This window comes from Ammospiza nelsoni, chromosome 4 (assembly GCF_027579445.1).
Source record: "Ammospiza nelsoni isolate bAmmNel1 chromosome 4, bAmmNel1.pri, whole genome shotgun sequence".
NCBI lineage: Eukaryota > Metazoa > Chordata > Aves > Passeriformes > Passerellidae > Ammospiza > Ammospiza nelsoni.
Window position 1 is genome coordinate 70,647,421 of NC_080636.1, and position 27,382 is coordinate 70,674,802.

The 27,382-nt window shown below is 40.6% G+C and overlaps 1 protein-coding gene across 3 annotated transcripts in view; it reads left to right on the forward strand.

Annotated features, from left to right (window-relative positions):
- Positions 1-648: 648 nt before the first annotated feature.
- Positions 649-27,382, forward strand: part of GRIA2 (glutamate ionotropic receptor AMPA type subunit 2) — an 89,106-nt gene continuing 62,372 nt past the window's right edge. Inside the window, exons 1-2 of one of the 3 annotated variants that reach the window (XM_059470488.1) lie at positions 649-1,066; positions 1,395-1,535. In XM_059470488.1, coding sequence (XP_059326471.1) covers positions 979-1,066; positions 1,395-1,535 — 229 coding nt within the window. In that variant the 5' untranslated portion in view covers positions 649-978. The remainder of the gene's footprint in view (positions 1,067-1,394; positions 1,536-27,382) is intronic. The other 2 variants (XM_059470487.1, XM_059470486.1) reach the window with 2 other exon arrangements.

A 27,382-nucleotide genomic window follows, 5' to 3' on the forward strand; every position in this document is an offset into this window, starting at 1 on the left:
CCAGAAAATTATTACTAAATAGCAAATTCATTGTTATGGTCACAGGAATGCTACACTGCCTTTCCTTCTATAAAATGTGTGTATATGTGTGTGTGTGTGTGTGTGTGTGTGTGTGTGTGGCCCACAGCAACAGACTTCGTGCCAAACTGAAAAATGTTAAATTTAGCTTGCAGTAAATAGCATGTCTAGCTAATACAGCTGGAACCCATCTTGGAACAGGGAAAGAAAAAAAGAAAAAAAGATCCCCATTATGCATGAAAATGAAATATCAGAATAGCTCCAACTCTTCCAGAATATTAACTTCTATGGTTTGGGTATAGCTGCCGAAACAGATAACAATTTATAAAAAAAAAAAAAAAAAATTAGAAATTGCTTTTCAGGTGCGTTTCGGAGGTGGGGAAGGCCGGTGAAATAAATAAATAAATAAATAAATAAATAAAATATAACCGAACGAGCGGCCCATCTCCCGGAGCGGTGCCGCTGTCCGCGGTGCTGGAGGCGGCCGGGCGGGCGCGCGCAGGGGGCGGGGCGCGGCGCGCGGGGGGCGCGGCGGGCGCGCTCCCGCCGGGGCCGGTTCCGCGCAGGCGCCGCCGCCGCCGCCTCGCCGGGAGCGCCGCCCGCCCGTTGAGTGCGAGGAGCGCGGGCGAGCGCGTGCGAGGGCAGGGCAGGGCCGGGCCGGGCCGGGCGGCGGGAGCGCAGCGAGCGGGCACCGCCGGCACCCCCATCCCGCTCAGCCCCGGAGCCGCCAGCGGCGGCAGCAGCAGCGGCGGCAGCTCCTCGGACAGCGGCTTCTCCCGCGCCCGCCGCGGGGCTCTTCTCGTTCCTTCCCTCCCGTGGCTCGCTTGCTCCTGCCGGCCGCTCGCCCGGAGCGCACGGGATCTAATTTGCTGACGAGCGCGCTCCGCGGAGGAGGAGGAGGAGGAAGAAGAAGAAAGGGCTGTTTTCCGTGGCTTTGTGGATGCTCTACTTTTCCTGGAAATGCAAAAGATTATGCATATTTCTGTCTTCCTTGCTCCTGTGTTGTGGGGACTGATCTGGGGGGTCAATTCTAACAGCATACAGATCGGTAGGTGCCCGCATTCGGGGGGACCCCGCTCTCCTCCCGGCGAATCTTCCGATCCCTCATCCCCGCCGCTGTCACTCGGGCATTCCTGTCATGTCGCCGCGCTCCCAGTCCCACCGCGGTGCCCGCCGGGCGCCGGCGAGGTCCCCTCGCCTTTTCCCCGGCCGCAGCGCCCGGTCCCCGCGCCCCCCGAGACGGGACGGAGCCCCGGCCGGGAGCGCTCCGGCAGCGGCGCCCAGCGCAGCCCCGCGGCGGGCACAGATCTGGCCCCGGCCCCGGCGCCGCTCCGCCGGTGCCCCCGCCCGCCTGACGCGTGTGTGTTTCCCTGCAGGGGGGCTGTTCCCGAGGGGCGCCGATCAGGAGTACAGCGCGTTTCGGGTAGGGATGGTTCAGTATTCCACCTCGGAGTTCAGGCTGACTCCCCACATCGACAACCTGGAGGTGGCCAACAGCTTCGCCGTCACCAACGCCTGTGAGTAGCGGGCGCTGCCAGCCTGCCGTGGCGGCGGGGGCGGGGCGGCTGCCAGCGGTGCGGCGGGGGTGTGTGTGTGGGTGTGTGTGCGGGGACGTGCGGGGTACGTGTCTGTCTGTGTGTGTGTGTGTGTGTGTGCGGGGTGCGGGTGTGTGCGGGGCGCGGTGCCGGGGGAGCCGCCCCGCCGCCCAGCAGGTGCGGCAGCGCCCGGCCCCGTGCGATCGGGGTGCGGGGTCTCGGTGCGCCCCCGCAGCCCTCCGGGAGGTGCAAAATGGTTCCCGGCGGCTCCCCCCGCGTTATGTAAGGCTGCGCGGCCCCGGGGCTGCCCGCAGCGCTCCCCCGCCGCCCCGGGGCTGCCCACGGGCTGCGGAGCACTCGCTGCTGGCGCGGGCAGAGCCGGAGCCCCCCTCGGGCCAGCACCGAGGGATGCGGAGCGGGCGGCGGGGGGCGATCAGCCATTTTACGCCGCGCGGTGCTGGGAGCTCCATCCCTCCATGTCTCCATCATCTCTCCATCGCTCCATCTCGCCCCCCGCACGCAGCGCTCGTGGGCGGCCGCGCTCGCCGCCCGCTCTACCTCGCCGGGAGCCGCCGCCCCCGCGGTTCTGCTGGCGGGGCCGTGCCCGGCTCCGCCCTCGGCCCGGCGGGGCCCGGCCGCACGCGGGGCGGGGCAGCGCCAGGAGAGGCGCCCCGGGCGGGCGGCGGGTCCCGCAGCCGTGCGCGCTTCTGCCGCTCGGGCCGGCGGGGCTGCGTGACCCCGCGGAGCGGCGGGGCCGGCCGGGCAAAGCAGCGCTGCCCGTGCCGGGTGAGAGCGGGCAGCCGCGTTCCCGGGGCGCTGAGGCGTGCCCGCCTTTGCCCCGCTGCCCTCCCTGCCGCCCGTGCCCGGTCCCGGCCAACCGGGGCTCCCTGCAGCGAGCGGGGAGCGCGGTCGGAGCCGTGCCGGCCGCTCCCGCCCAGCGCCGCGCTCCCCCCAAGCGTTCTCCCGTCCCTCCGGGGAAAAAGACGTAAGGGACGCTGAATCTGGAGGTTCGCTGTCAGCGGGAGCTGTTTCCCTCCGTGGGCGACCTTGTTTCAGTCCCCCGGTTCAGCTACCCCGTGCGGTGGTGCTGAAGAGGGGCGGCTTGGCACAGACGCTGGGATAGGTGGTGCAAGAGCTCAACTCAAGGAGCTTTCAGTGGCATGTGGGAGGGTAGGAGGATAGAGCATCCATAGCTGAAGGCAAAAAAGGTCAGAGCATGTATTCAGCCACAGTAGTGCTAAATTGTTAATCTTTGCAAACTGCTTGGATAGTTCCTCCTTCCTTAGATAATGGGGGTTTCTATCAACCAGAACCGCACGTGGTCAGTATTTGCAGATGATGTTACTTGGACTGTTGATGAAGTGTAGCAGTTACATGGCTTTCTGCAAAAATGTGACAATGTGTTTCTCAAATCTGTGAAGCTAACAAAACCCTGAAAACATGTTTTGCAAAGCACCAGGTTTTTCCTACTAGCAGTAGAGACGAGCATAGTCACCTTGTCTTTGAGAAACTAACGGTTACATATTTTTCCCCAAGACCATCAAGTGCTTTTGACCAGCATTTGTGTGCCTGTAACAGCCTTGTTCTTGTCGCTCGTGGAGAACTTCTACAATAGTCAGATGCTATGTGTAGGCTGTAGACTGCAGTGGTGGACTTTGAGGCTTCCAGCAGAAGGGAGATGGATGGTATCCATGTCTTGGATTTTCCTTTGTCTGAGCATTGTCCCATGCTTCAATTTTCAAGCAGTTTGAAGAGCTCCAAATTAAGACCTGAAAATGTGCTTGTTTTTTCGTCACCTCAGTTACCACCGATGATGTAGTGAAGTTGTCTTGTGCATTGGATTTAATTGACTAGTGAAGCATGTGCTAAAAATATGTACAATATCCCCTCAATTACCTTCCTAGAAGGGTTTGATTGGAGAACAAGGAGTTCCGAAGATGGATATTTGGCTTACAAGAAGTAGAATTTAGGAGCTGATTGCAGAGCACTGCATGCAAAATGATTGAGAAGAATCCATCTCTTTTTGTCCCCTCTATGCTTGTTCTCATTTGAAATAGTGAACATTCTGCAGGTTGGTATTGTTAGGGGTTTTTTTTGGATGGGGGGGGTGTTGTTTTGTTTTTTGGTTTTTTTTTAAATTTATTTCTGGAATAATGTTCAAAGAACTTGTGCCCCAAACCAGCACTATGAAAGAATGCAGGTGTAAAAGAAGGTCACAGAAATGTAGGATAATATGAATCTGAAAATGCTTCAGTATTTACCCAAGTGTTTCACTTCACCAAGGCAATTATCCTGCACAGAAATGTAGTGGCAGGCTTATACCATAATAGAAATTACGACCTTTTTCTGCCCCAAACCGAAATATTTTGGCTCTTGATTTAAACCCCCGAGCCAGCTGTGTTTCAGGCTGCAGAAACTCTGGCTGGTGTGGCAGAGGTGGGGTGCAGCCCTGCCTGCTGGTCCCAACCTGGCACCTGCAGGTGGCAGCTGGCAGCCCCAGTGATCCCCTGTGCCACCCTGCTGGGGCTCAGCCTGCTTCCCTCCCACCCCTGGTAGCCTCAGGGCAACAGCACACTGCTCCATCTGCTTTAAAAACAAGCAAACAAAAAACCCACTGCAGAAATATGTAAAAGTCTTTAGACTAATTTTTGGTGCTTGCTCGGAGTTTGTTCATGGAGCGGATGGTTTTTAGATGAACCGGTGTTGCTGGCACTACTTTGAAATTAGGTCCCGAAACTTCAGAGAGGAGGAGATGGTCATGTACCCCTGAGTAATGTTCCAGGCAGTGATACTACTCAGTCATTTGAAGGTGGCCAAAAAATGAGTGTAGGAGTGGACACTCTGTGAGTAGGCAGCCTTAACTCATGTAATGACTTGTGCTTCAGTGGGAATTTCACCTCAACACCAGGAGATCTTGTCATGATGTGTTGCACGATAGCAAATTGGGCCCAATTCCACTGATTTTGACCAAGGTGGACAGGCCAGCTTCATGTAACCTGGGAAAGGAACCCAGCTCAATTATGTTTAAAAAGCGGCCATAAAAATAGTCACTTGAGTTTGTTGGACTGTTGCATCTCTGCAAAGCTGTGTTGACAGGTCAGTGGGAGTAGCTGTTGGAATCTAATTGCAGTTTGACACTTAGTAAGTCAGCATCACTGGGAAGCCTGGTGGTTTAGATTGAGAGGTGGTGCATGTTTTTTTCAGAGTAATGCACAATTAAGAGCAGTGTTTACTGCCATGACTGCAGTTGTAGCTGTCAAGAGAAATGGGCTGGGCTTAGCTCTGTGTGGCAGTTCTTGGTTCATTCTGGCAGAACCTCATTGGTTCTGTTTGGTTTAACAGCTGGAGCAAAGGTACAGCATTGGAGGCCATTCACAGGGCAGAGTGGAACACATCCAAACCACTGGAACATATCCAGACCTCTGGACTTCCTTGTCCTCCAGCGCAGTGTAACTGAGTCTGGTCTAATTGAAGGAGTGCTGGCCATCGGTGATACCAGATTTTTTGAAAGTTTTTAATTCTGTCAGAACAAGGAAGAGGAAAGTGATGAAGATGAAATCTTTTCCTCTTAAATCTGCCTACCAACAACTTCAGGGGTAGTTGTATTGTGTTCTGACGTATTTTAGAATTGAGAGGGTATTGGAGTCACTTAAAGAGAGGTTTCCTATGGAGTGCTATAAAACTGCCATAAGGATAACAAGTTTTTTCTATGGTAGTTTGAGCACAGAGGTTATATATGTGCAATCTTGGATGTTTAATCCTGCTGGCTCAAGAGTCAGTGTTGAGCTTTGCTGTTTTAAATCAAGTCTTACAGCTCTGCAGGGATCACTGCACCATGACATTGTGACAAGGGGATGCTGATTCATGCATAAACCTTAGATCCTTTCATTATATCTTCAACCAGCAGCTTTGAAAACCTATGAATATCTGGCATGTTGCAACTTGAGAGTCATGGCAAAGGTTTCCTCAACCATTTTGGAATATAATGCTATAGCTTTCATTCTTAAAGAAATAGCATTGAGCATAATGCTGACAAAATGCTTAAAGAATAAGCAAAAATAAATATCCTTTAATGGGAAGGATGGAAAAAAATTAAACATGCTTATTTGAATTAAAATTACTGTGGACCAAGCCTAAATGTATTTCACAATAAATTATTAGAACTGATTTTAAGGAAAGGAGGAATTTATTAGCTGCTTGTGTTTCAGTTCATTTGTATTCTTGGTCCTTCTCATTTCCTTTTCACTATAAGACATTTCTCAGGCTCAGTGAGCAGATGTGAAATAGGTTTTGTGCCTCCTTGTAATTAAAATGGTGAGGATCAGATGAGTTTCTGCAGTAAAATGATACAGTAAAACCAGGATGTAGCCTCCTGTGATTTTTCTTCTCTCAAAACATTTCTTCTCTGGAAATTGATCTCTGTAGCAAACTTTAAACATTCTTCTACTCCCGAGAGTTCTTCATAAAGAAACCTGGAGCATTTATTGTGTGTCAGAGCTGTCCCTGCTGTGCATCTTTGTGCCTGGCTCCCAGACCATTTTCACACAGCCGTGATCCAGAGTGTGGGCAAGTCCAAACCCAACAGGTTTCTCTTGCCTGCTTGACTTTCCAAATTCTTATTATGTGATTAAGGAAATTATTTTGTCCATGATATCTGAAAAAATTTACCATGCAGTTTTGAATACAGTACAAATATATATTTTACTCCTACAAATCTGAAAGTGAGTTATGTTTAATAGTAGTTTGGCAATCAGCCTTAAATATGCCAATCAAGCTGGCAAATAAACCAATGCTATCAGTCAATCTCTTCAATACATGTGTTTATATGTCATTTTACTCATATATAATATATGAAAACGTATTAATTTTTTTCTGTTTATGCCAATGAAAGTTTTAATTTACACTGACTTCAATAGGTGTGATTGACTGCACATAATTGGGGATGTACTTAACTCCTTGTGTACATAACACTTGCTTTACTATCCTGTATGTGTTATGCACCCAAACCAAGCAGCACTGCACTGAGTGATGCTGTTACTGCTGCCTTCATTAGTTCTTTTCTTCTAGCTTCTCATGACTAAAATACTTTTGAGAATTAAGGCATATTTAACAGATAAATAATTCCTTTTGAACACTCAGTAATTACTAGGAAAGTATATAATACCTGGGATGTATTAGTTTGAAAATGCATTAAACAGGTAAAGATTATTCTATTTTCATTATTTTGAAAATTAATATGGCATAATTTATCAGGCATCTTCCATGAAAATGTGATTAAATTATTAAATACTGTTTTCTTAAGGAAAATATAATTTTAAATTATTAATTTAAATTAAAATCCTAAAGGCTGATAGGACTAATTTTCAGGAAACAACAAAGAGGACTGAACCCACGGTAAACATTAATGTTTATATGTACATATATAAATAGATATGCATGTGTGTATACACACATGTATATGTAAGTGTACACACATATGTTTCAAAGAGTGAACAGCAGTTTGTTTTGGATGTCAGATAAATCAAAAGCAGGACATTGGTTAAACTCTACAATCAATTTTCTGAAGAGGATTATCTGAGAGCACTTATTAGTAAGCTAATTTATCTCTTGTGCCTGTGAGCCAGGTGAATTAAAAATTTTGTATAATGAAGGCTCATGCCCATATTCTGGAAACAACGTTACAGCAGCTCAAGCAAGGAATGTCACGTCAGACTGTAAATAACACTGAAAACATATCCGAGTAGGTGAAAAATGCAGTTGCATAGATCAAACTCTCTCTATATGTATATGAATGGGTTTTTTATCTGACAGTTAACTGAAATTTCTATTTCTGAAATGAACAAGAGATATGTCCCATTATTTTTTAACTGATCATTACATTTATCAGAACATTAATACAGTGGCATCTGCTTTTAGAAGACTGTGGACAAGGGCTTAATTCCTTTTGTCAAGTAGGTTTCTGAAAAGGTTTAGGACAGAAGTCTGTGTGTTTTTATACAAAATATATAGGTTTGTGGAGCATCATTGTTATTTTGTCTTGAAACCTTAATGTTTTCCTTTGGTAAGTTCATAAAAAGAATTTGCATTGACTACAAATGCATATAAAGTGTTACCTTGTTAAAACTGAAAAAAGAGCTTTATTTAAATTAGTTAATAATTGCAATAATGAATTTTATATGGATAAGCAATAAGGAGTGAATAAATTCATCGTTAAACATACTTGAAGGCACTCTGTGAACCAGCTCAACAGAAAGGAGTGCAAGCAGGTTTTAAATAACCACATGTTGAACAAATTTGTACTGAACCTTCTGAAATCAATAACTGTGCTTAAAATACAGCTGTTGTCTTTAATTTGGGTGCACTTACAGAGTGGTATAGATGTCTTTTGAAATGCCTCTTTTTTTTTTCTTTACCTATCTGTATATAGGACCACACAGAACAATTTTTACTTGCTAATGCAGCTATGCTGTGCCTCCTTGCTTAACAATTATTCCACCATAGATCTTTGACTAATTTTTCTTTTTTCTTAATTGTTTTAAGAAAGGTTCTAAAGTCAGTCAGTTTATGGGGAGTTTACCTTTTCCCCCCACCAAAGTCCCCATTTGGACAATATATATATGTACAGTTAAAATTCCTGTCCTGAACCTGATTTAATGTAGATACCTGATGCATTTTCCAATGGCTAGTCACATTGTGCAAGTGTAAAAAAAATTTAAAAGACAGAGATATTCATAGTGATTCTACAGCAAGGTGTGGTTCAGCTACAGCTATTACTAACTCCCACCACCTGCTCCCAAACCTGAGAAATTAATGGGATTTTTTTAAGGGTTAAATTTTTTGTGCAGTTCAACCTAAAGTGACAGACTCAAGCTAAAGAAATGTCTTGTTTCAGCTGTAATCTACTGTTTTATTTAATATCAGAGGAAAAATATTCAGATCTGTATTAATTCTTGAATCAGTGTGGTTGATTAGTATATTTGGGATGCTGGCTCTGTAACTGAACTGCCAGTCACTTCAGTTAGTCCATGAACAGCTTACTGGGCTTTATTGCACATGGAAATAGCATCTTCATTACTTAACTACACAAGATAAGTGTGTTTACATTACATCATTGACAAAAAAAAAAAAAAAAGGTATTTTTCCATTTGTTTTAAAACGGGCATATTTTTCCCCAAGGATTCTTCCAGTGAACAAGAGTAGGGCAAAATTCTGTAAAATGTTCAAATGCCCTGAGTCATGAATGCGTGGTCATACAACTGTTAGAAGAGTTTCAAAGCTCAATAAGGAACAGAGGTTGATTTTATAAAATGTTCAAAATAGGTATTTGAACATGAGTTTACTATGCTATATTACCTATTTCCTTTAATCTCAAATTCAGTAATATTGGAATAATATTGGAAAAAAACATAATTTATTTCATTCTACATTTCTCCAGGCTGCTGTGGTTAAGACTGTCATGCCACTGTAATTTCTCCTCAGTACAAAAGAGTTTAGAAGTTTGCAAACATGGCTTGGGCTGGAAAAAATGCCTGTTTTTTACAAATGCTGTGAACTGATTTTCTTTCACACACTTCGAGGATGACAAGCAACAGTTTCTGAGCGTATGGTATGATAGAAAATTTAAATAGCAATCTGATAGGTAATGCAGAGATTTTTCTCATTATCTGTATGGGGAAGACTATTTTTGGGGCTCATGTCAGCAACAGGGCGAGAGAGCTCAGCACAACAGCTTTGCACCTGCTTTGCAACATGGAGAAGGGATTTGTTTTCTTTGCTTTTCTGCCTTTTATGAATGTATTTGGAAGTTATAGGACTCTGGTTTAGATCCATAAAATTAAAATGCTAATATGCTTTACCATTCCATGTAATGTGGACCTAAATTATTTGAATGTGTTGTATTTCCTTGTGTATGTGTAAACTGTCTCAGAATGCCTGCAAATATATGCTGATGAAATAGACTGTACAGCTCTGAACAAGTCAGATTAATTTGTTAGTAATCTCATAAATCTTTGAAATTGAGGTTGTTGAGGGATAGTTTGTTCAGAATGTTTTTTCCTGATGCTAGTTATGAGGGTTTTTTTGACAAAATGTCTTCCGAGCCAGAATGCTGATTTATATATTTTTTATTTTCCCCTCTATGAAAGTCGCAAATCCCATTAGGCTGTGCTATTACAGTCTCAGAGGGGGTTCTTTGTACAAATGTGAGTTCTGGCAAGCAGCAAAATGTTCCTGCCTGGCTGTACCTTGGGCAGAGACTTACTGATATTTGAGAGTTTATTCATATTTGTAAAGCAGGGTGAATCATTTGCGTGGTTAGTGCACACCAGGCACGTGCCTGAATGAGCTGCGCCAACGCTACTTACAGCAAGAGCAGAATTGATCCACAGTGGAATTACAGGGAGTGGCTAGCAGAATCATACAGGATGTAACTGACTTATTTTATTTCTCTTGTTCATGTCAGGCAGAAGACCTGAATTTTAGACCTTTGTCTTTCATTTTCAAGTTGAATGCCCTTAGCACTTGTTTTGATGTCAGAATCCCTCACTGTCTCTTGCTCTTCTTCATTTTTCCTGCCTCAATTAGTTTTTTTAAATTGTTAAAAAAACCTTATTAATCCTAAATTTTGCCTGATGCAGGAAGGAGAAAGTAACTTTGAGCTTTTGGAAGCAGGAAGACAATTTCTTGTCCTTTGTTGTTATGATAAAGTACAGAGGAAAAAACCCGGTTAGGAAATTCAGTGATAATAATTTAAACAATTGCTCAACCAACAAATATTAACAGGCCAGACTTACACCCAGCTTTAAACTTTTGAAGTAATTTTAACTGAATAGTTGAAAATTTAATCATATAATTTTATTATATTGAAGGACAAGACGGATTTGAGGGATCAAGAAGATGAGAATATGAGTCACTATATATTACATATTGCAGTATAAGTGGGGTTTTAATTTCACTCACAGCTTTACATCTGCTCCATCTGAAGGTGCTTTCATTTGGTGAGGGTGGAACATGCTGAAATTCTGCGGAGTCGTGACTGAAAAGTTATTCAGGGCTTTTACCCGCTAATCGGATTTGTTGATGTATTCAGCAACCTGATCCAGTGATCTGGAGTCCAGACCAATAAGACCAGGCTAATTTCACCCAACCAAACAAATGCTCAAGCTTCTGCTAATGGTAGTAGAAACACAACAAAATCCAAAAAATTAAATTACTTACTTTTCATGTGTAAATGCGGAAAATTGATTTGGTTCTTTTGTATATGGAAAGAGACAGGGATTAACCAATTCCTAAAAAGGGCAATAATGTTTGAGCCACTCTCTGACCTACACAATGTTTTTTGCAAACAGAAAGTTTGAAAAACTTTGCTTGCAAAAAATGTGTCACAAACGTGTTCATGTAAGACCCGTTGTTTGTTTGGTTGTTGATTGGGGTTTCTTACTTATTTTACACTTCCCTTAAGTTCTTTGTCAGGTTTCAGTATGGAAATCTAATTTAGAAAAATTTTTAGACCATTTCAACTCAGTTTAAGTATGTAAATAGAACTGCTAGCCAAAAATGGAAGAGTTTGGCCTATGCTTCTGTATGTGATGGAAAAAAAACCATAACGTTTACTCCTCTCCTTTTTCTTTTTTTTTGCATTTGATCTTGGATATTATTATTTCATTAAATCTGTGCATAAACTTGAAATTTTAATTTTCTTTTAACTCTTTTTTTTCACTTGTAGTGAAGTGTGTTTTACCTTGACTGTGTAAAACCAAGTAGCATACTTCTGCTGTAGAAATAAGCAAGCATCTATGGGCGGCAAATACTGATTTTGTTAGCAAGTGGAGCCTTAATATTTCTTTGAGCTTATCTCCTTACTTCTATTTCAATATGATAAAACCAGAATATATTCTTCAGGGTGTCCATTTGTGGAGGACACTTCTAATTCACCTGCAGTTAAAATTCCTCAAGACCCAGTTTGTGATATTCATGCTGTCTTGTGTGACCTCAAGGGACAGCTCCACTAAATGGGAGTGCCAAAAGTTGTGTGGCACATCTGGCAGCCTGTGAAGGTCCTTCAGGTACTCCAGGTTCGAAATAATGCTTGGAACATGTGCTTTGTAACCTCAGTAATTTCCTCGGTTTCATAAGAAAAGAGCAAGTCTGTCAACACCCAAATAGTTTTTAGGAACTCTGACATTTCTGTAAGTACTGTTGTTTTTTTGTAGAGGAAAGCGCAGATCATATTAAGTCATGGCTTTGACATTCCGAATAAATATGGGTTCAAGGATGGTATGTGCCTGTTCCAACACACTGAAGGACCTCCAGCATTATTACATCTAGTTTTGTTCTTCTGGGGATGCAAAAAAGATTACATCAAGATTTTTGTTTGCCTTTGTATATGGAAATGTTTCTGGCTTCCTGCTGAACCATGAATACGGTGGTTCTGTCAGTGTTGTGGTTCCTAGCATTACTTTTTATTTCTGGTACACAGAATCCTGATTTCATGTGCCAGTGTCTCTGGCTTTATCTTGTATTCCAGGAATTTGCGGTGCTCAATTTTTTTCCATAATTCATTGTTACATGACATCTAGAGGTGTGTATGTTGTGATACATAGGAGCCATTTTAGAAACCAAGTATCAACTGCCTTAAAAAACAGACATGTTAGAAAAAATGTTCACTTGGCTTGTTCCTCTCTTCATGTTTGTGATAAATTCAACAATATAGATTTATTTTATTCTGAAGGGGGTTTTTTTATTTCTTCTTTTGTTTGTTTGGTGGGGTTTTTCCTTCTTCTGCCTTCATAGTTCTTAAAAAAATTGTCGAAAACTATTGTTGCTACTACTGGATTATTAAAAAGACTGAAAATAATTCTGCTAATTATTTAACTGTGACACATTGGTGATTTCATAGCAAGATATGTGCCTTTAAATTTGCCTTATTTAGTAAATGTCCTTTGAAACTTCCCGAGGAAGCCAGCAATGTTCACATGGTTAACTTAGTCATATCACTGCAGATTGCTTAGCAACTTCTGGTTTGTGCACTGCAGTTGAACTGTATTTGCTTTTGATCTAATTTTTCCCCTTCAAGAAAAATTCTGCCTTATTTTTCTGTAGGGCTCTTTTTTCCTTCTTTCATTTTTTCCAACTAGCTGCATGTACCAAAAGGAGCTTTTTCAAGAGCCCTAGTCCATCTCATTAGGGTTGTCTTCTGATTTTGAGGTTTGATTTTAAGAACTCCTTGCTCAGTGACTGATTCTACTTAGGATACAGATCCATTGGGTGAGAGATGTAAAGTGGATTTTTAGTTTTTTTTGTTTTTTTTTTTTTTCTGAGTGCCTGAAGTTTTATAACTCAAGATGTCTCATCTTGTTGCAAAGCAGTTTTTTAGCTGTGTATGACAGACCAAAGGAGAGACTGTAATTTGACAGGCCAGGAAGAGGTGTGCCTCACTAGTTGAAATGCTGGAGGAAAGTTTTGACCAAAAAAAATCTCATACTGTTCAGATTTGTTCCATACATCCTCCCAGGCTTTTAAGATGGGGCAGATGTGTGCATTTCAATTTATGTTGCTTCTGTGGTTTCTATTAATTTCTCATTCTGTAATCCTTGGAGGTTTTACATACTTTTGATGAGTCCTTACTGGCTGTGGTGAATCTCTAGTTCTCTTCCATACAGTGCCAGGACTGACCAGTTCCCCAGGTGGTCTGGAAACTCTGGGGTGTAACACTGTCATGTTACACATGTCAAAGTGGAAGAGTGCAGGTATAGCTCAAAGATGGAAGCATCTGTGTCACCCAGCCTCAGGGGTGTGAATCAGCTGCCTCTCGGTGAAATTGGCAATAGCACCTAATGGAACAGACATTGAGTCAGCCTAAGTGGCAGGAAGCTCCTGTTTAGAAGAGCAGATTCAATTCAGACCCAATTGAAAGGGTCAAAGTTGAATCTCCTTCTCTCTCCTCTGGGGTGACCAGCTGCAGCTCTGGGGCAAAGGAGGTGGCATCACTGAGCAGAAGCTGCTTCCTGAGCTACACTGGGTTGAAGCACTCTGGTTGTAATGGTGCTTTGGGGTGCTGTGCTGATCTGCCACCTTGAAGCTGGAGCAGTCCAAGGGTGGAGAAACAAGCGGGAGAGTCTGGGAGCTCAGAGGGTGGTAGATGGTAGAGAGGAGGAGCTGACTTTTTGCCTTACCTTTGCCACAAGCTTGGGCCAGGGTTAGCAGGGTACTTTCAAACCCATGAAAAGACAAGCAGTTATACAGTCAGGTCTCCTTTTCCCTGGAATGTACTAACCTTAGAGTTTCTCATTAGATTGAAGTGCTTCGTCTGAATTTGCCCTAGTAGACCTCTAAGTTTTGAACCTGTAGCAGAAAATATGGGTTGTTGCCTCCCTTAGGAGGAATTGCGATGTAGTTTTTTTTAATTAGTTCTGTGTTATGCTGGAAGTACAGTTGGTAAGATCTGCTGGATATTTTAGGTGGCTGTTAAGGCTGTTTAAGTTTCACTGGCTATGTTCAACATGGTCCTTGCTATTCCCATGGGTCTAGTCACTTGTTTCTAGATTACATTCAAGGCAGGGAGTTGAATCTCTAGAGGTCTGCATATGTTTGGTTCTGGCTATGTGAGTAAAGGTTTCTTCTTGTTTAGCTGTCAGGACAGCTACATTTATGGACACTTAAGATAACAGGCACTAGATTTAAAGATTACAAACCTGTTGACAGGTTGTTTTCTATGATGGATGCTGAACTTTCAATATGCTTTCCATGATGTGTCAGACAGTCTGTTTTATCCAAAGTATTTGCTGAAAGACCTTGTCAGAAAATGAGAAAATGAATTATTTTTTTGAATTTTATTTTCCCTTTGGACATCAGGTAAAATAAGATTAACTTGCTTCTTCCTATATAATCTTCATGCAGGGAATCATTAATTTATATCATGGTTCATTTCTCTGAAAGAGAAAGTAGGAAATAGCAGTAAAGTACTCGGATTTTTTTGCCCTCCCTTTTCTGGATTATCAAGCGCAAAGAATGGAAGTTCAGTTTAGGGTTAAGTTTATCAGAAAAATACATTCCTATTACCCTTTAGAGGCACATAATATGTGTTGTATACTATGCCTATTTTTCATTTCCTGTAAAAACAGGAAGGAACATTTCAAGGAAAAACGTGCTTACAAACAAAACAGTCTTGTCAAGGTCTGAATTATTCATCCATAGGATGAAAAGTGAGCGATTTAAACCTGCAAGTGTGAATAAAAGCATGAATAACTGTAGTGCTATGCTGTTAAATAGCAAACTAGGATATCAAAAGATAAATGAACAGAATAGCCTTGTTCTGGTGTGGCAATACCTTTTTACAGGCAATGAAATATCAAGGATCACAAAATATTATGCAGCCCTCAGGAATAGGTTTACTAGATTTTTCTTCAAAATCTCTATTCAGCTGATGTAACTTGCTCTGACAGCTACTACAGGGCTGAATCCTGGAAGGTCCAGTGTACCTGGGCATGCCAGCAGTAGTTATCTGTGATTCACAGGACTTGTGCTGGCCTTCCCCTGCATCTGACTGTGGTTCATCCCCTTTGTTGCTCACCCAGTAAGTATGAAAAACAAAATACGTGGGAAATATTTGGCATTTTGAATTAAGAATGAAGATTATAGAGAGTTCACAGAGGGCTGAATTAAACAGTGAGTTTTCTATGACTAAATTACCACAGCTGATGTCAGGTAGAGGCTGTAGTTCTAAATCTGTGTCAATCTCAACTGGCTATCAGTGCACACAGCCATTTTGCCTTCTGTGTGTCTGGATTTCCTTCCCACACAGAATGGTTTTTCTGAAGGGACAGCCAGTGCTATGTCACCCTCCCAAATGTCAAAGAGAACTCCCTTCCAGACCAGAGGTGCTCTCCAGGGTTCCTGGGTCTGTTGAACACAGGTACTCAAAATTGAATAGAATGCACAGTCCTTATTAAAAGCATTCCATTTGCTTAGGTAGCAGTACTAGCAGCTCTGAGTGGTTAATTTGGAATACATCAACTGCTTGGCCTTAAGAAACTATGCATAGTAAAAAAATATAGGAATTCTGACCATTTTCCAGATGGAAATTCTCTTGAACCATTGCTTGTTCTTAAAGGCAAATATTCTTTTGAGATTATTTGAAAACATGATGTAAGAAAAATGTTGTTGAACAGAACAGTCTAGAGTGAAGGTCTGCATATGCACCCTTCCCTGTCCCTAAAATTATTCATCCTTAGGAACATCTTTTAATCTTTAGCCGTATATCTTTCCTCGTAGTGAATGTCATGAGTTTTTCTTTTTTGGAGAAATGGTTACTTTAAATCACATCTGCTTCTAATTCATACTAAGCTGTAATTACATTTTTAAAAGGAATAATTTCAATTAAATCATTAGCATTAAGGTTGAGTTTTCTGATAAAATGGCAGGTAGCAGGTAGTGCTCCTCTGAAATACCACCTTTTCCTCAAAAATATCACCTTGATGGTATTTTTTTCAAGCTTTTAAATTATTTTCATGAACTTTTTAACACCAAGTGAACCAAACCAAACCAAAATGTCTCTCTCCACGAAATGTGTAGGTATATACTATCCTGGGGTGATGATAATCTACCACATTTTATGATTCAGTCATCGCTTCAAGCACAGAGTGGCTTTTTTGTTCACCTTTTCTGCATAGTCGAGAAAATGTGCACAAGAATAATTTTTTTTCATTGACAATTGAAGCTTGTAATGGTTTGGGGTTTTTTTGATTTCTAATTTCATGTTTTGAAACTGGGGTAGGTACTTATTTAACAGAAGCTTAACCAATAGTCATTTTGTGACTGAAAACTAGATTGTAACGGAGGAGAGAGAGAAGAGAGCTCTTTTTCTTGCTACCATGACCTTAGACTTCCTCCTTGTAGGCAAAAGTTGCAAGCAGTTGAGTTAAAAGGAGGGAGATGTGTCAGTTTAAAAAAAAATATAATTCTGATGTATATTGTGAAGGGATTGAGGAGATTTACTGTAACTCTTGATGTTGTGTTTTTGTAGTCCTTTAAAATAGAAGTTATTTCTAAAAGTATAAGAAGAAACAAACAATTCAGCTTGAAAATTTGTGAAGTCATTTTTCAATGGCATATAAAAGAATATTTGTTACAAAGGAATATGTCATGGTGATGATCTGCTTAGCATGAGTTATTTCAGCTTTAAATAAACTTTCTGAGTATTTATTTTCCAACGTGCAAGTAGTCTTCTCTGACTTCTGGTGATGCCCTATAACTTGCTGTCATCTGGTGTGTTTATATCCTTAGTTACCAGCTGTACCAGCACTCCAGGTTTGGATTTATGCCAGTTAGCCACAGACAATGCCCAGGTTTAGGAAGAGTGGAGTCCAGGGCTGTTGGCAGTAGGCAATTGGATTTGGCCACCATGTTTCTAAGGGAAGGGTGGATTGCTGTTTGAATGGAAGTTTCCCAGCCAGAGGCAGTGGGGATGGGAATTCACAGGGGCTCATCTTGTTTCCTCTACCTCTCTTGTATTCACTATTTTGGGACATCAAGGTCTTGCCTGGCATATTGTAGGTGACTTTCAATCTGCTTCATGTCCTGCTCCTGTGATTTTGCAGATCCCCCCAGCAGAACAGATGATCTGTCAGCAGTCCATCCCAGGCAGGAGTGAATGGGGCATGTGTTAGGAGTGCATCAGTTTGAAATTCTCCTTTGCATAGGAGAACCAGAGGGGAAAGCCTTGTCAGTGTGACAGAATTAAGGACAGGCTTGGGTTCACACCAGTGTTCCAGATTTCCTGCCTTCCACTCCAGGAATTATGACTGCAGAGAGCTGTCAGAAGTGTCTTTCCTACCATTCTCCTTGTATGACTTAGCCTTTGCTCTTTGATAATATGAACCAATATGCTCCTACATGCATGTTTTTGTACTGCAAAAGATGACTTCTATTGTGCAAAAGAATATACAAAACACAAAGCAAATGTTAATGACTTGCTTTACATTTAGCTTAATAGAAGGACATCTCCAGAGAAAGGTGTAACATTGCTTTCCTATTAATATACTAAAATCTTTTGCTCTGGTTGCAATAGTCTGTGGTTTTATGTTGCATTAATTCTAATGTTTGCTAGTTTCTAAAAAAATTGACTAAAATGATGAAGAAAAAAAATGCAGTTGCTGGGCTATCAAGAATATTCCATGCACTTTTCTGACAAAATATTCTGAATGTTCTGTGATGTATCCTTCAGGGAAAGTGGGTGCAGTTTTTCCTATGCTTTTCTGGAATTCTTATTAGTATTAACTTCTAGCAATGCATTAGAGTGGCATTACAAACCCCAGAGCCTGTTTCTGATGCTCATGCTGCCAAGTTCAATCCATGTGTAAGATACAGACATGATAGTTTTTCTAGGAGAAAAATACATGGCTATTTTAAGAGCACTCTTGTGCTGTTTGCTTTGCTGTGTTTTTCACCTCATGAAGCATTAACAGAAGTGAAATGTTTGATATAAGAAATTGATTGTTTTACTAATTTAGCCCTGAATGTGAACAGTAGTGTTTGCATTATTCTGGAGTTCTGTTTTAACTGTCCCAGTGGTGTGTAATTCTAGTTGGGGATTTGATATTTTCCCTCAAGAAGGAACATAAATTGGACTGAAGAGTGGCTTTTTGATACCAAGCTACAGTTTGAGGACTTTCTTGTATCAGTCCTTCATTTACAATAGTTGGGTAGGTTTCAAAAGGCCTTGCAATGCTTGAAGACTGACCCTTTTTTCAAGGTTCCACTAGGCTTTAAAAATGAACTGATTTTTGAAATGGACTTGTCTTCAAGCCTCAGTGGTTCTTGAGGCATTATTTTGTGGTTTTATTTTCTGTGTGCATTTTTTGGGATTTTTTTTTCATTAAATTATTCCTTTTAAATTATTTTCTGAAATATTTAGTTCACATTATGCTATTATGCTCAAGCTGAATAGAGTATATATACTCTGGAATAAATTGTTTAAATATTAATCCTTAGGGAAGACTATGGAAAGGGAAATTCCTCTGCCACTCAATTTGCAGGATAGCATGAAACAGTTCAGTTACAAAGGTGAAGATCCTGGCTTTGAATGCAAGCTGCTGTCAGTCAGATGTAAGTTGTATATGATCATCTCCTATAACTCCCACCATTGCAACCCATGCCATTGTAAGCCAGAGTGCAGAAGGCTTGCAATCTGATTGTGAATCACTGCTTTTTCTCAAGCCCTGCTATTCATTTCAGATTATTTTATTTTCCCCAAGGATATCATACTCTCATGCCAAAGGGAGTGTTGAGGATGGTGATAGAGAGTAACAGTTCTTGTAATATTGCATTTAACCTGATGTCTTATCTGTCAGTAGTTTTGGGGATTTGAACTCCATAGCCTTTTTATAAATTTTTTTTTTTTGCTTCTGATGCTATGAGATTGCTAATCTGAGATGGCTTTGTTTAGTGTTCCAAAAGCCTGTAAGAAGGTACTGAAAGTGATGGCTGTACATTTGGTAACTGCTGTGACAGAGCCCCTCAGCAGCTAACTAAAAACCACCCTGTACTGCAGAGCATCATCTGCATTTATTTGCATTAGCTTTATGTCTAGATGTCCCTGAATGTATTGCAGGGGTATTGTATTAGGCATTTTACAGCTCTGTAGTGCTAGTTCTTGGCCCAAAAAGCCCAGAACTGGAGTATTTTAGGGAGACTGAAGAACTTTCTTGCTCTTTTCACATGCAGTGCGAAAGAGGGTTGGAGGGAGATTAAATTATTTACTCAAGGTCACAATGTTGTGTACAGCAGAGCTGGAAATGAGTCTAGATTTCCTAAGGGCTGATGGGAAAGAAGAGTGCTGTTCGACAGAAAAAATAATTGTTTTGACATTAGTTTCCTTTGTAATGAGTGAGGGAAAACAATCGATCAGAAATTTCTTATGGGTAAGGAAAAAAGACAAAGTTGAAGATTGGGAAAAACATAATAAGATAAAATAGGCAGGAAAAAGAGAGAGAAGCATGTCAGAGAATTTTTATGAAAGGGGGAGAAAACAAAGTCATTTTTCTTCAGCATGATTTAGGTCCTTAAACCAATGTATTGTTTTAAGTAAGTTCCAATTAGAGAACACTTGTCTTTTCTTTATACTTGTGATCCAGAATGCTATTTTAGGACTTAGATTTTTTTTTTTTTTTTTTTTTGGCATGAGAGGGAAAGGGAAATGAGGAAAAGATAGACTACCTCCATTCAAGAATCTTAGGTCATCTCAGTTCTGTATGGTATTGCATTACACTGCTTTCAGACAAGAATCCTTATATTCCAGAAGGTGGATAGGTGCAGAATGAAAATTTAACTTCTGTATGTCCTCTGTGTTGGAGAAGAGTCTCATTAAGATGCACAAAAAGTAGAATTGTTTTTTTCAGGCATATATGCTTTAAATAAGGTGCAAGTTCATCTACATATTTTAGGTATATTTATTATTGCCATTTAATACTAAATTTCCAGGTGATGGCACTAAAAGGGCTTACATTTTAATGATAAAGTTACTACTTATTTTATGATTAATAGGAATAGTTCTTTATAGTCCTTCCCTTGCTGACATCAGTAACTTTCATATTTTCCTGGTTGTACTGGTGGCTGTACAGTAGTTACGAACATAAGGGAATAAGTTTAAGGGATATTATACAAGTAACAAGATTCTGGTTCAACTTCTTATGATCTTAGAGGAACTCAGATCGTTTTTGGAAATTTCACAGTCTTCTTCCATAGACCTCTGACTAGGTAGCATTAGTCTTTAATTGACCCAGTAAATTTTATGCTACTAACCTTGACTAATGAGTGTAAAGGAGAAAGTCACAGATCTGAGCTGGTCCCTGTGTCAGCACCTTGTCAGTAGTAGGAGATTTATGTTCTCAAGTTTGTTACTTCAGCTACCAGACTGTGCTCACCCCAAAAGAAGGGGGGAAGGTTGGTTCCCTAAATGGTGAAATAATTCTTCCTGCTGTTTGTTACTATTTTGTATCTCTGGTGTTTATTGCAGAAAGCTTGATTAAATTATGTGCATCTGGTCTTGTGGGAAACAGAATATTTTTTAGACAATAGCAAGTTGGCGTTTATCAAACTGCGATGGTCTTTAAGGACCAGAAACTTAAAATACAGTAATTCCTGCTAGTTCAAGTTGTGGTTTTGGACTCAAAAAACCAAATGTTAAACTTCACCAATAATAATTCTGTCTTAGGGAGATTTAATTTTTCTTCCTCCTTTTCAGAAAATGAAAAAGTTTCACAGGGATCAGGGCACTCTGTAAAACAAGGAGAGTGACTTGAAGACCAGTCCTATCCTCTTAGTATTGTTATTTGTAATTGAACTTGAATGAAGTGTGTCAAGTCTGTGTTCCTGGGCATCACATCAGTAATAGGTACTTCAGCTGCTGTACTTCTCTCCTAAAGCTAAAAATATATTCCAAATAATTTTGACTCAATGGTCACAATTCACCCTGTGATGTTGACATGTGAAAAAGGAGCAGAAGGTGCACCTGTAAATCGCTTTAATAATCCATCTAAATCACCAGTCATTGATTTCCTCTAGGTCTAAACAGGGCAGGTGCTCATATCTTTCAGAATATTTGGTCATATTTTTCTTGGGATTCATTTAATCTTTCCCCATTACTTCAGCCTCTGTTCTCAATCCTTTTCTTACTTTTGGAGTACCTCAATAGCCTGGAAATGTGTTGTTTTTATTTATCACATCATTATTCTCTTCAAAGGGTTGTTTGCCTCAAGTCTCATTTATCCTGATTTTCTGCTAGTTTATTTTCAGATGCCAGCAGGTATTTTGTAATAGCAAGTACACATCTCTATAGCTGGCTTTTCTTTTTATTTGGCCTGTCTAGAAAATGGAATTACTGAATGTCTCCAACAGAAATTTCTCTCCAGAATATATTTCACTTTAAGGGCATATATTTGTATCTGTAAAATCATCTACCTAAAATCTTGGCACTGAAGAAAATAGTGGTTTGCCAAGAAGGTGATCAGTAGAAATGTTGCAGAGCTGCTATGTGCATATTAATGGAATGCCAGCCAGTGAAGCAGTGGATATTTCTGGGTTTTAGTATAATGTTGCTGCATTGGTGTCAGTTTCCTCAGTGTATCAGTGGCATTCCTATCCATAAGTGTGCAGTCCTAAGTCCTTCTAGCATTTGATGCTGTTTCCTTACTGTCATTTTAATACCTTACTTTGATTTAAAGGATGATACAGTCTTTATATTCTGAAAATCCCTGTTAGAAAAACACTATTGCAGGCTAGTCATCATTCTCCCTTTCCTTTTGACTAGTTTGTAATTTTCATAGACTCATTGCAAATTTCTTCTAATGTAAATGGGAAAACTGACATTTCTTACACCACTTAAGAGGGTTGATGCTCTCAGCTCTCTCCTGTTTCATACTGCTTGTATCTGACCTAATGGCATCTTTTTTGTGATCTGCATTTTGCTGTGATTTGGAATAAAAATGGCATTCACTGCCAGCTCCCAACTTGTGTGCTGGGATTTATTTAAAGGGCTTTGATGGGTTCCTTTCTGAGACTGCCATGCACTGGACTATAATTCACAATGACTTCCTCTTCCATAGGTCCCTTTAGTGTTTAATACTCTTTCTTGGAATGTAGACAATATACCAGAAAGTACCAAATTCACTGCAAGCCCTGTCTTCCCAAAGGACCATTAAAAAAAGATTGCTTTTCTCCTCTGACTGATCTGCCAGTACTTGGATGGAGCATTCAGGACCTTAAGTGAACCTGTTAGAAGGGATCTCATCACAGGCAGTGTGTCAGGCTTTCCTGAAAGCCTTGCTCCTTTGGATCCTAATTCTATTCAGGTGCATTTAGGATGTTTTTTCAGTGAAGCCATTCAACAGTGTCTCCATTTTTATAAACTGAGACTGAAATGTGCATCATGAGGATGGATCCCCACTAAAGGTTACATGGTTAATTATAATAATTGTGGCTCACTACTGCAATTGCATTTGCAAATGAGTTGATTTTCCAAAGATAAATATTCCAGCCCTTTGAACACAAAAGGAAGCCTTTGTCTTTGGCAAGATTTACCCCTATGAGGACTTCTGTTAATTTTAATGATTTCTAAGGTGTTAGCCCTGTTGCTAGTTTCAGTGCTGCTTAAGAATCTAAAGTAGCAGATTGTACTCTCTCCTTTGTGCTCTCATTGCCATCTCTCTGGTCTGGGGGCCCTAGTGAATCTGCCAGTGGGACTCATTTGGTGTCAGCTGATGGTGCAGCCTCAGGCACTTCCAAATGCCATTTGCCAAGGAAACAAAGAACTGTAGGGCTGGGCAACTTCAGGTGCTGAAACTGAGAGTGGCTGAGGTTGTGCCATATTAAACTGAGGCAGAAAATCAGTTTATAAAGGACTTCCAGCTGGGCACCTCTGAGAATAGCCCTTGTCAGCAATGACACAGCATTCTTTCTAGCTGTAGTACAGAAAGAGAAAAGGGACACCTTCGATGGTTAAGCTCTTTAGCATGGGAAAACAGCAAGGGATGTACAACTAAATACTTTAGCTGGATAAATTGCACTTTTCCAGTGATGATTTTGCAGTGTTGTTTCTCGTCTTTGCCTTTACTTTTCACAGGAAATATTTTTTTTAATAATAATTGTTTCATCTGTCTCCCTCTTTCCATGTACAGTTGACAATTTTGCTTTTCTTTTCTGGCTTCTCCTTTTTATTTATAGAAAGTTGTATGAGGTCATTCAATCTTTTCATATAAATTCTCATACTGTGGGGATAAGTATAAGGTACATCTGAAGGTATAGAAAAATCCCACCAAACCAGAGGTTTGTGCAGTCTGCTGTGAGAACATTAGGGCACAAGTTGTCTTTGATCTATGTTGTGCTGTATTGAGTTAACTTTTAGTCCACTAATTAATATTATAACTGTTTGAAATCAAGCCTACTATTTCAGCTTTTTTTTTTTTATAGCAAAGGCTTTGTTTCTTAAGGAATACTGCAGTGCAAGAGCATCCACAGTAGAGTTGTGCTGTCATAATCAAGTGTCATTAATTCTGGTACAGCTTGTGCTGGTAATATGTCTAGAAAGAAAAAAAAATCTAAAAGCTTTTATATTTAACTGTAACCATTATTTGAAATATTTAAGAGCTGAGTTTTTTCTCCCACCAAATACCTCTCTCTGGAGTGTTACTGAGGGTTTCAGCACAACAACCCACTCTGTAAGATGTGCTGCTGATACTGTGCAGTAGCTGCAGCTTAGCAGCTAGTGATGATAATGTGGGTTAAATCACATTGCTTCTGCAGTGATGGAAACTCTGAGACTGTCTACGCAGAAATACTTAACAAAGGTTAGGGTGGCCTAGCTGAAGTCATAAAGTTAATGTGCATTTTAAAACCTCCCGAGAAGGTGAATTAAACCTCCTTCATTCCTGTATGCTAGAGTCCAAAGAGAATTTCAGTGTGCTTTTGGTCATTTACAGCTCCTGAACATGAGACTCACTTGTGACTGATGAGAGTTGTCTAGTTAGGGGTGGGTCAAAGAAGAGAGGGACCTAGATGAGAAGATTTTTGTAGTCTTAGTCATCTCTACTGCTTGTGATTTGAGTATGAAACTATTGGGAAGTTTTCTGAACGTAGTTGAGAAGTTTGCAATGTGGACAGCTTACAACTCAACACTTGCTGCAGTGCCACCATGAAAAGGACTTAAAAAATTAAAAAGGGCAAACAAAGAAGTTGAAAGTAAAAGAAAATTAGCCATTATTCAATTCTTATTCATTATTCAGATATATCATTCTTTAAAGCATCATTTTAATGGAGTTTCACTGTCTGAGTTGGTATTCCTGAAAAGGAATCTGAGACAGAGTAAGCTTTTTAATGGAGTACATGTGATAAACACAGGTCAAGTCACAATTTTTATCTAAAATATAATTAATGCTTGAGATGCCCTTTGCTTAAGGTACTTAGCTCATGCTTGCTCCAAATTTTACTTTCATGATTGTCATTTGAATTTTTCAAGGAAAGCACTGAATAGCTATGTTTATATAATTATGTTTATAGTAATTTTTCTCCCATATTTGGGTGAAGCAGGTTAAGCCTTTTGCTATCAACAGGGTTGCTTAACCTTTTGTGTGGTATCCCTGTTCAATACTGTGCTAAATGGTGTTAATCTACTTCAGAATTGTCATGTGGAATAAAATACCTTTCCTTTTTGAAAGCTCATGTAATTTGACCTACTTACAGCAAAATATTCGTTAATTTTAAGCGCCTAGCTAGCATATTTTATGCATATTCTAACCTTTTAAACTAGTAACATAAGCACTCCAAAATATTTTACGTTTTTAGCCACACAAAATACTTGTGTCCTTTGCAATTGGCAACTATATAATGGATGATATGTCTGCAGTATTTTGATATACATATTTAGCCAAGTAATTGCAAACAAAAAAAAGTAGTCTCTTTTTGAATATACAAAACATACATTTATATTACACATTGCATACAGATTTAATAGTCATGAAAACAAACTGTTTAATAGTCATGAAACTGTATGACTTGATTTTTATGATCAGATAGCACAGTTTTCTACAGTTTCTTGGCACAGTTTTCTACTTACATTACTTTTAAAACACTAAGATACTTTTAAGATACTCTATTAAGGAGAAAAGGAGGAGAGATTGTGCCTTACTTCTGATTTCCTTTGGTTTTCTCTTTTTTTTTATTTCCTTTTGATCTTTTTAGTGTCATCTTTCAAGATACTGATTTAAATTTGCAGTTTATTAAACTATATGTTTTGTTTACAATTCTTGCAATTTTTTTAAACCCTGTAAATATGCATCTTTTTATGATTTGCTAGCTACATATAAAACCTTCATGCTGCTATAAAATGTTTTTTATTTCATTTGCATTTTTATTACCGTTCAAATTAAAAGCAAACAGTTCCTATATCACTCCTTTTGTTCTGGATTCAGTTCAGCAGCATGGGCTAACAGTACAAAAAAGTTCTGCTGAGAGAAGGGGTCTGCATATAAATGAATTAAGACACATGGTTAAGGTGTCTTGTAAAGGTTCAGAATTTCTCCACCATTCCGGCAGTAATGAAGCATTTGACTAGCATTTATTTGGCAGAAGATAGCAGCAAAATGTTCATTATTCCCCTCTATTATTTATCATTGTCGAAACAAATTTATTCTCACTGTTACTTGCAATACCTTAGCAGAGGCAAAGGCTATAAAAGTGCAGCTTTGTTCTGGATTCATTGAAACCAAAGCTAGCTGTGGGCAGAGCTGCCCTGCCATGGGGGTGCATGGGGTCACTGTTGCAGTGAGCTGGCTGGAGAGCTGCATCCTCAGTGGGATTTACCTGTGTACACGTTTGGGATTTGTAAGGTGGGCACTGGTGGGAGCTTTGAGCCTGGGAATGCCATGGGCACAGAGACCCTCGTGCAGCTCTTTGCCCAGCACTGGCACACTGGGGCAGGATGGGTTATTCCCTGAGTTTCTGTGGCAGAAAGCTTTGCTCCCCCTGTGAAGAATGATTCTTCACTTTTTCCTGCACAGAGCCATTCTGTATGTTACAATGGTGCCTTGAATTAATCAAGTGCTGTTTGCACAATGGTGGGTGAGCTTGGATTATTAAGCTTCTTGTGTTTGATCTGTTTCCTTTTTCAGTAAATAGCAAAACTTCCAATGACTCCAATGAGAATAAGATTAAGTGCTACTGTATTTCACATGTTTGCATAATAAAATGGTGATTCTTGCAAATATTTTCAATGGCAATTTCAGGTACTGAAACATCAGCTCTGCTCAGGGCAATTCTGAAACTGACTTGAGCTGTTTATCATGTTTCTTAGAGGGTGAACTGAGGCATTTGTAGCTTTCAAGGCAAGGCATTTCACAGTATCCCCAGAAAAGTATGCTCAATGAAAAGTAAAAAGAAAACGGGGGTGAAAGGGTGGAAATTCCAGTACTGTTTTATGTAATAAATTCAGCCAGGTGATCATCAATGTGTGACTTAATATAGCAAACAGCAAAAAAGTCCTTATGGGTTTCAACCTTTTTTTGATTTATGTAGTATTAAAGGGTGCCAAACTGGCAGTGTTTGAATGCAGAAGCCTTCCTATCTATTTGTGGTCATTTAGGGATGAAGCCTAATAATAAGCTCAGAGGACTTCTTGAAACAGATTTCTTACAGTCAGGTGGAAAGCAAGGGAGAAAGACTGCATTAGTGGTGAGGGTCAGAGGCAGAGCAGTTCTGAAATGAGAACTTGGATTGGAGAGAGCCAGCATGCTAAAATTTTCAGGTTTGCCTCACTGACAGTTGGGCCAGAATAAATGAGATTTTCATTCCATGCTGATGCCTTTGTTTCAGAGGAAGTCAAGAAACCCATTTGCTGTTGGTCAGACACTAGACATTTTTCTTGTAAATGTATCCTTGTTCTGTGGTTTATATAACTGTCAGTGAGCTTTAGATTAGGCTTTGTTCTCCAGAGGGAAATGTTTTTAAACAGTAGTCCATGTAGTTAAGTATTTTGCAGGTGTTATGCACAATTTCTGTTTGTTTGTGATGGTAAACCCTATGTAAATTTATACAATAGAAGTGACACTGAATATGGGATGAGGAGAGCTGAGTTCAGCTTTGTCTCGTGGGTCATGAATTCAGGTGAAAGAATATACTCCTGTGTTTTAGAGGTGCCCTGCCACCTAGGACGAGCCATATGGTTCAGTAAGTGCTGTGGCACAAGCTGGGTGGCATGCCTCAGCTGAGAGCTGGGCTTGCCCTTCACTGCTTTGTGTGCCATATGCTACAAAATGCTGTATTTTGTTGCATTACAATGCTGA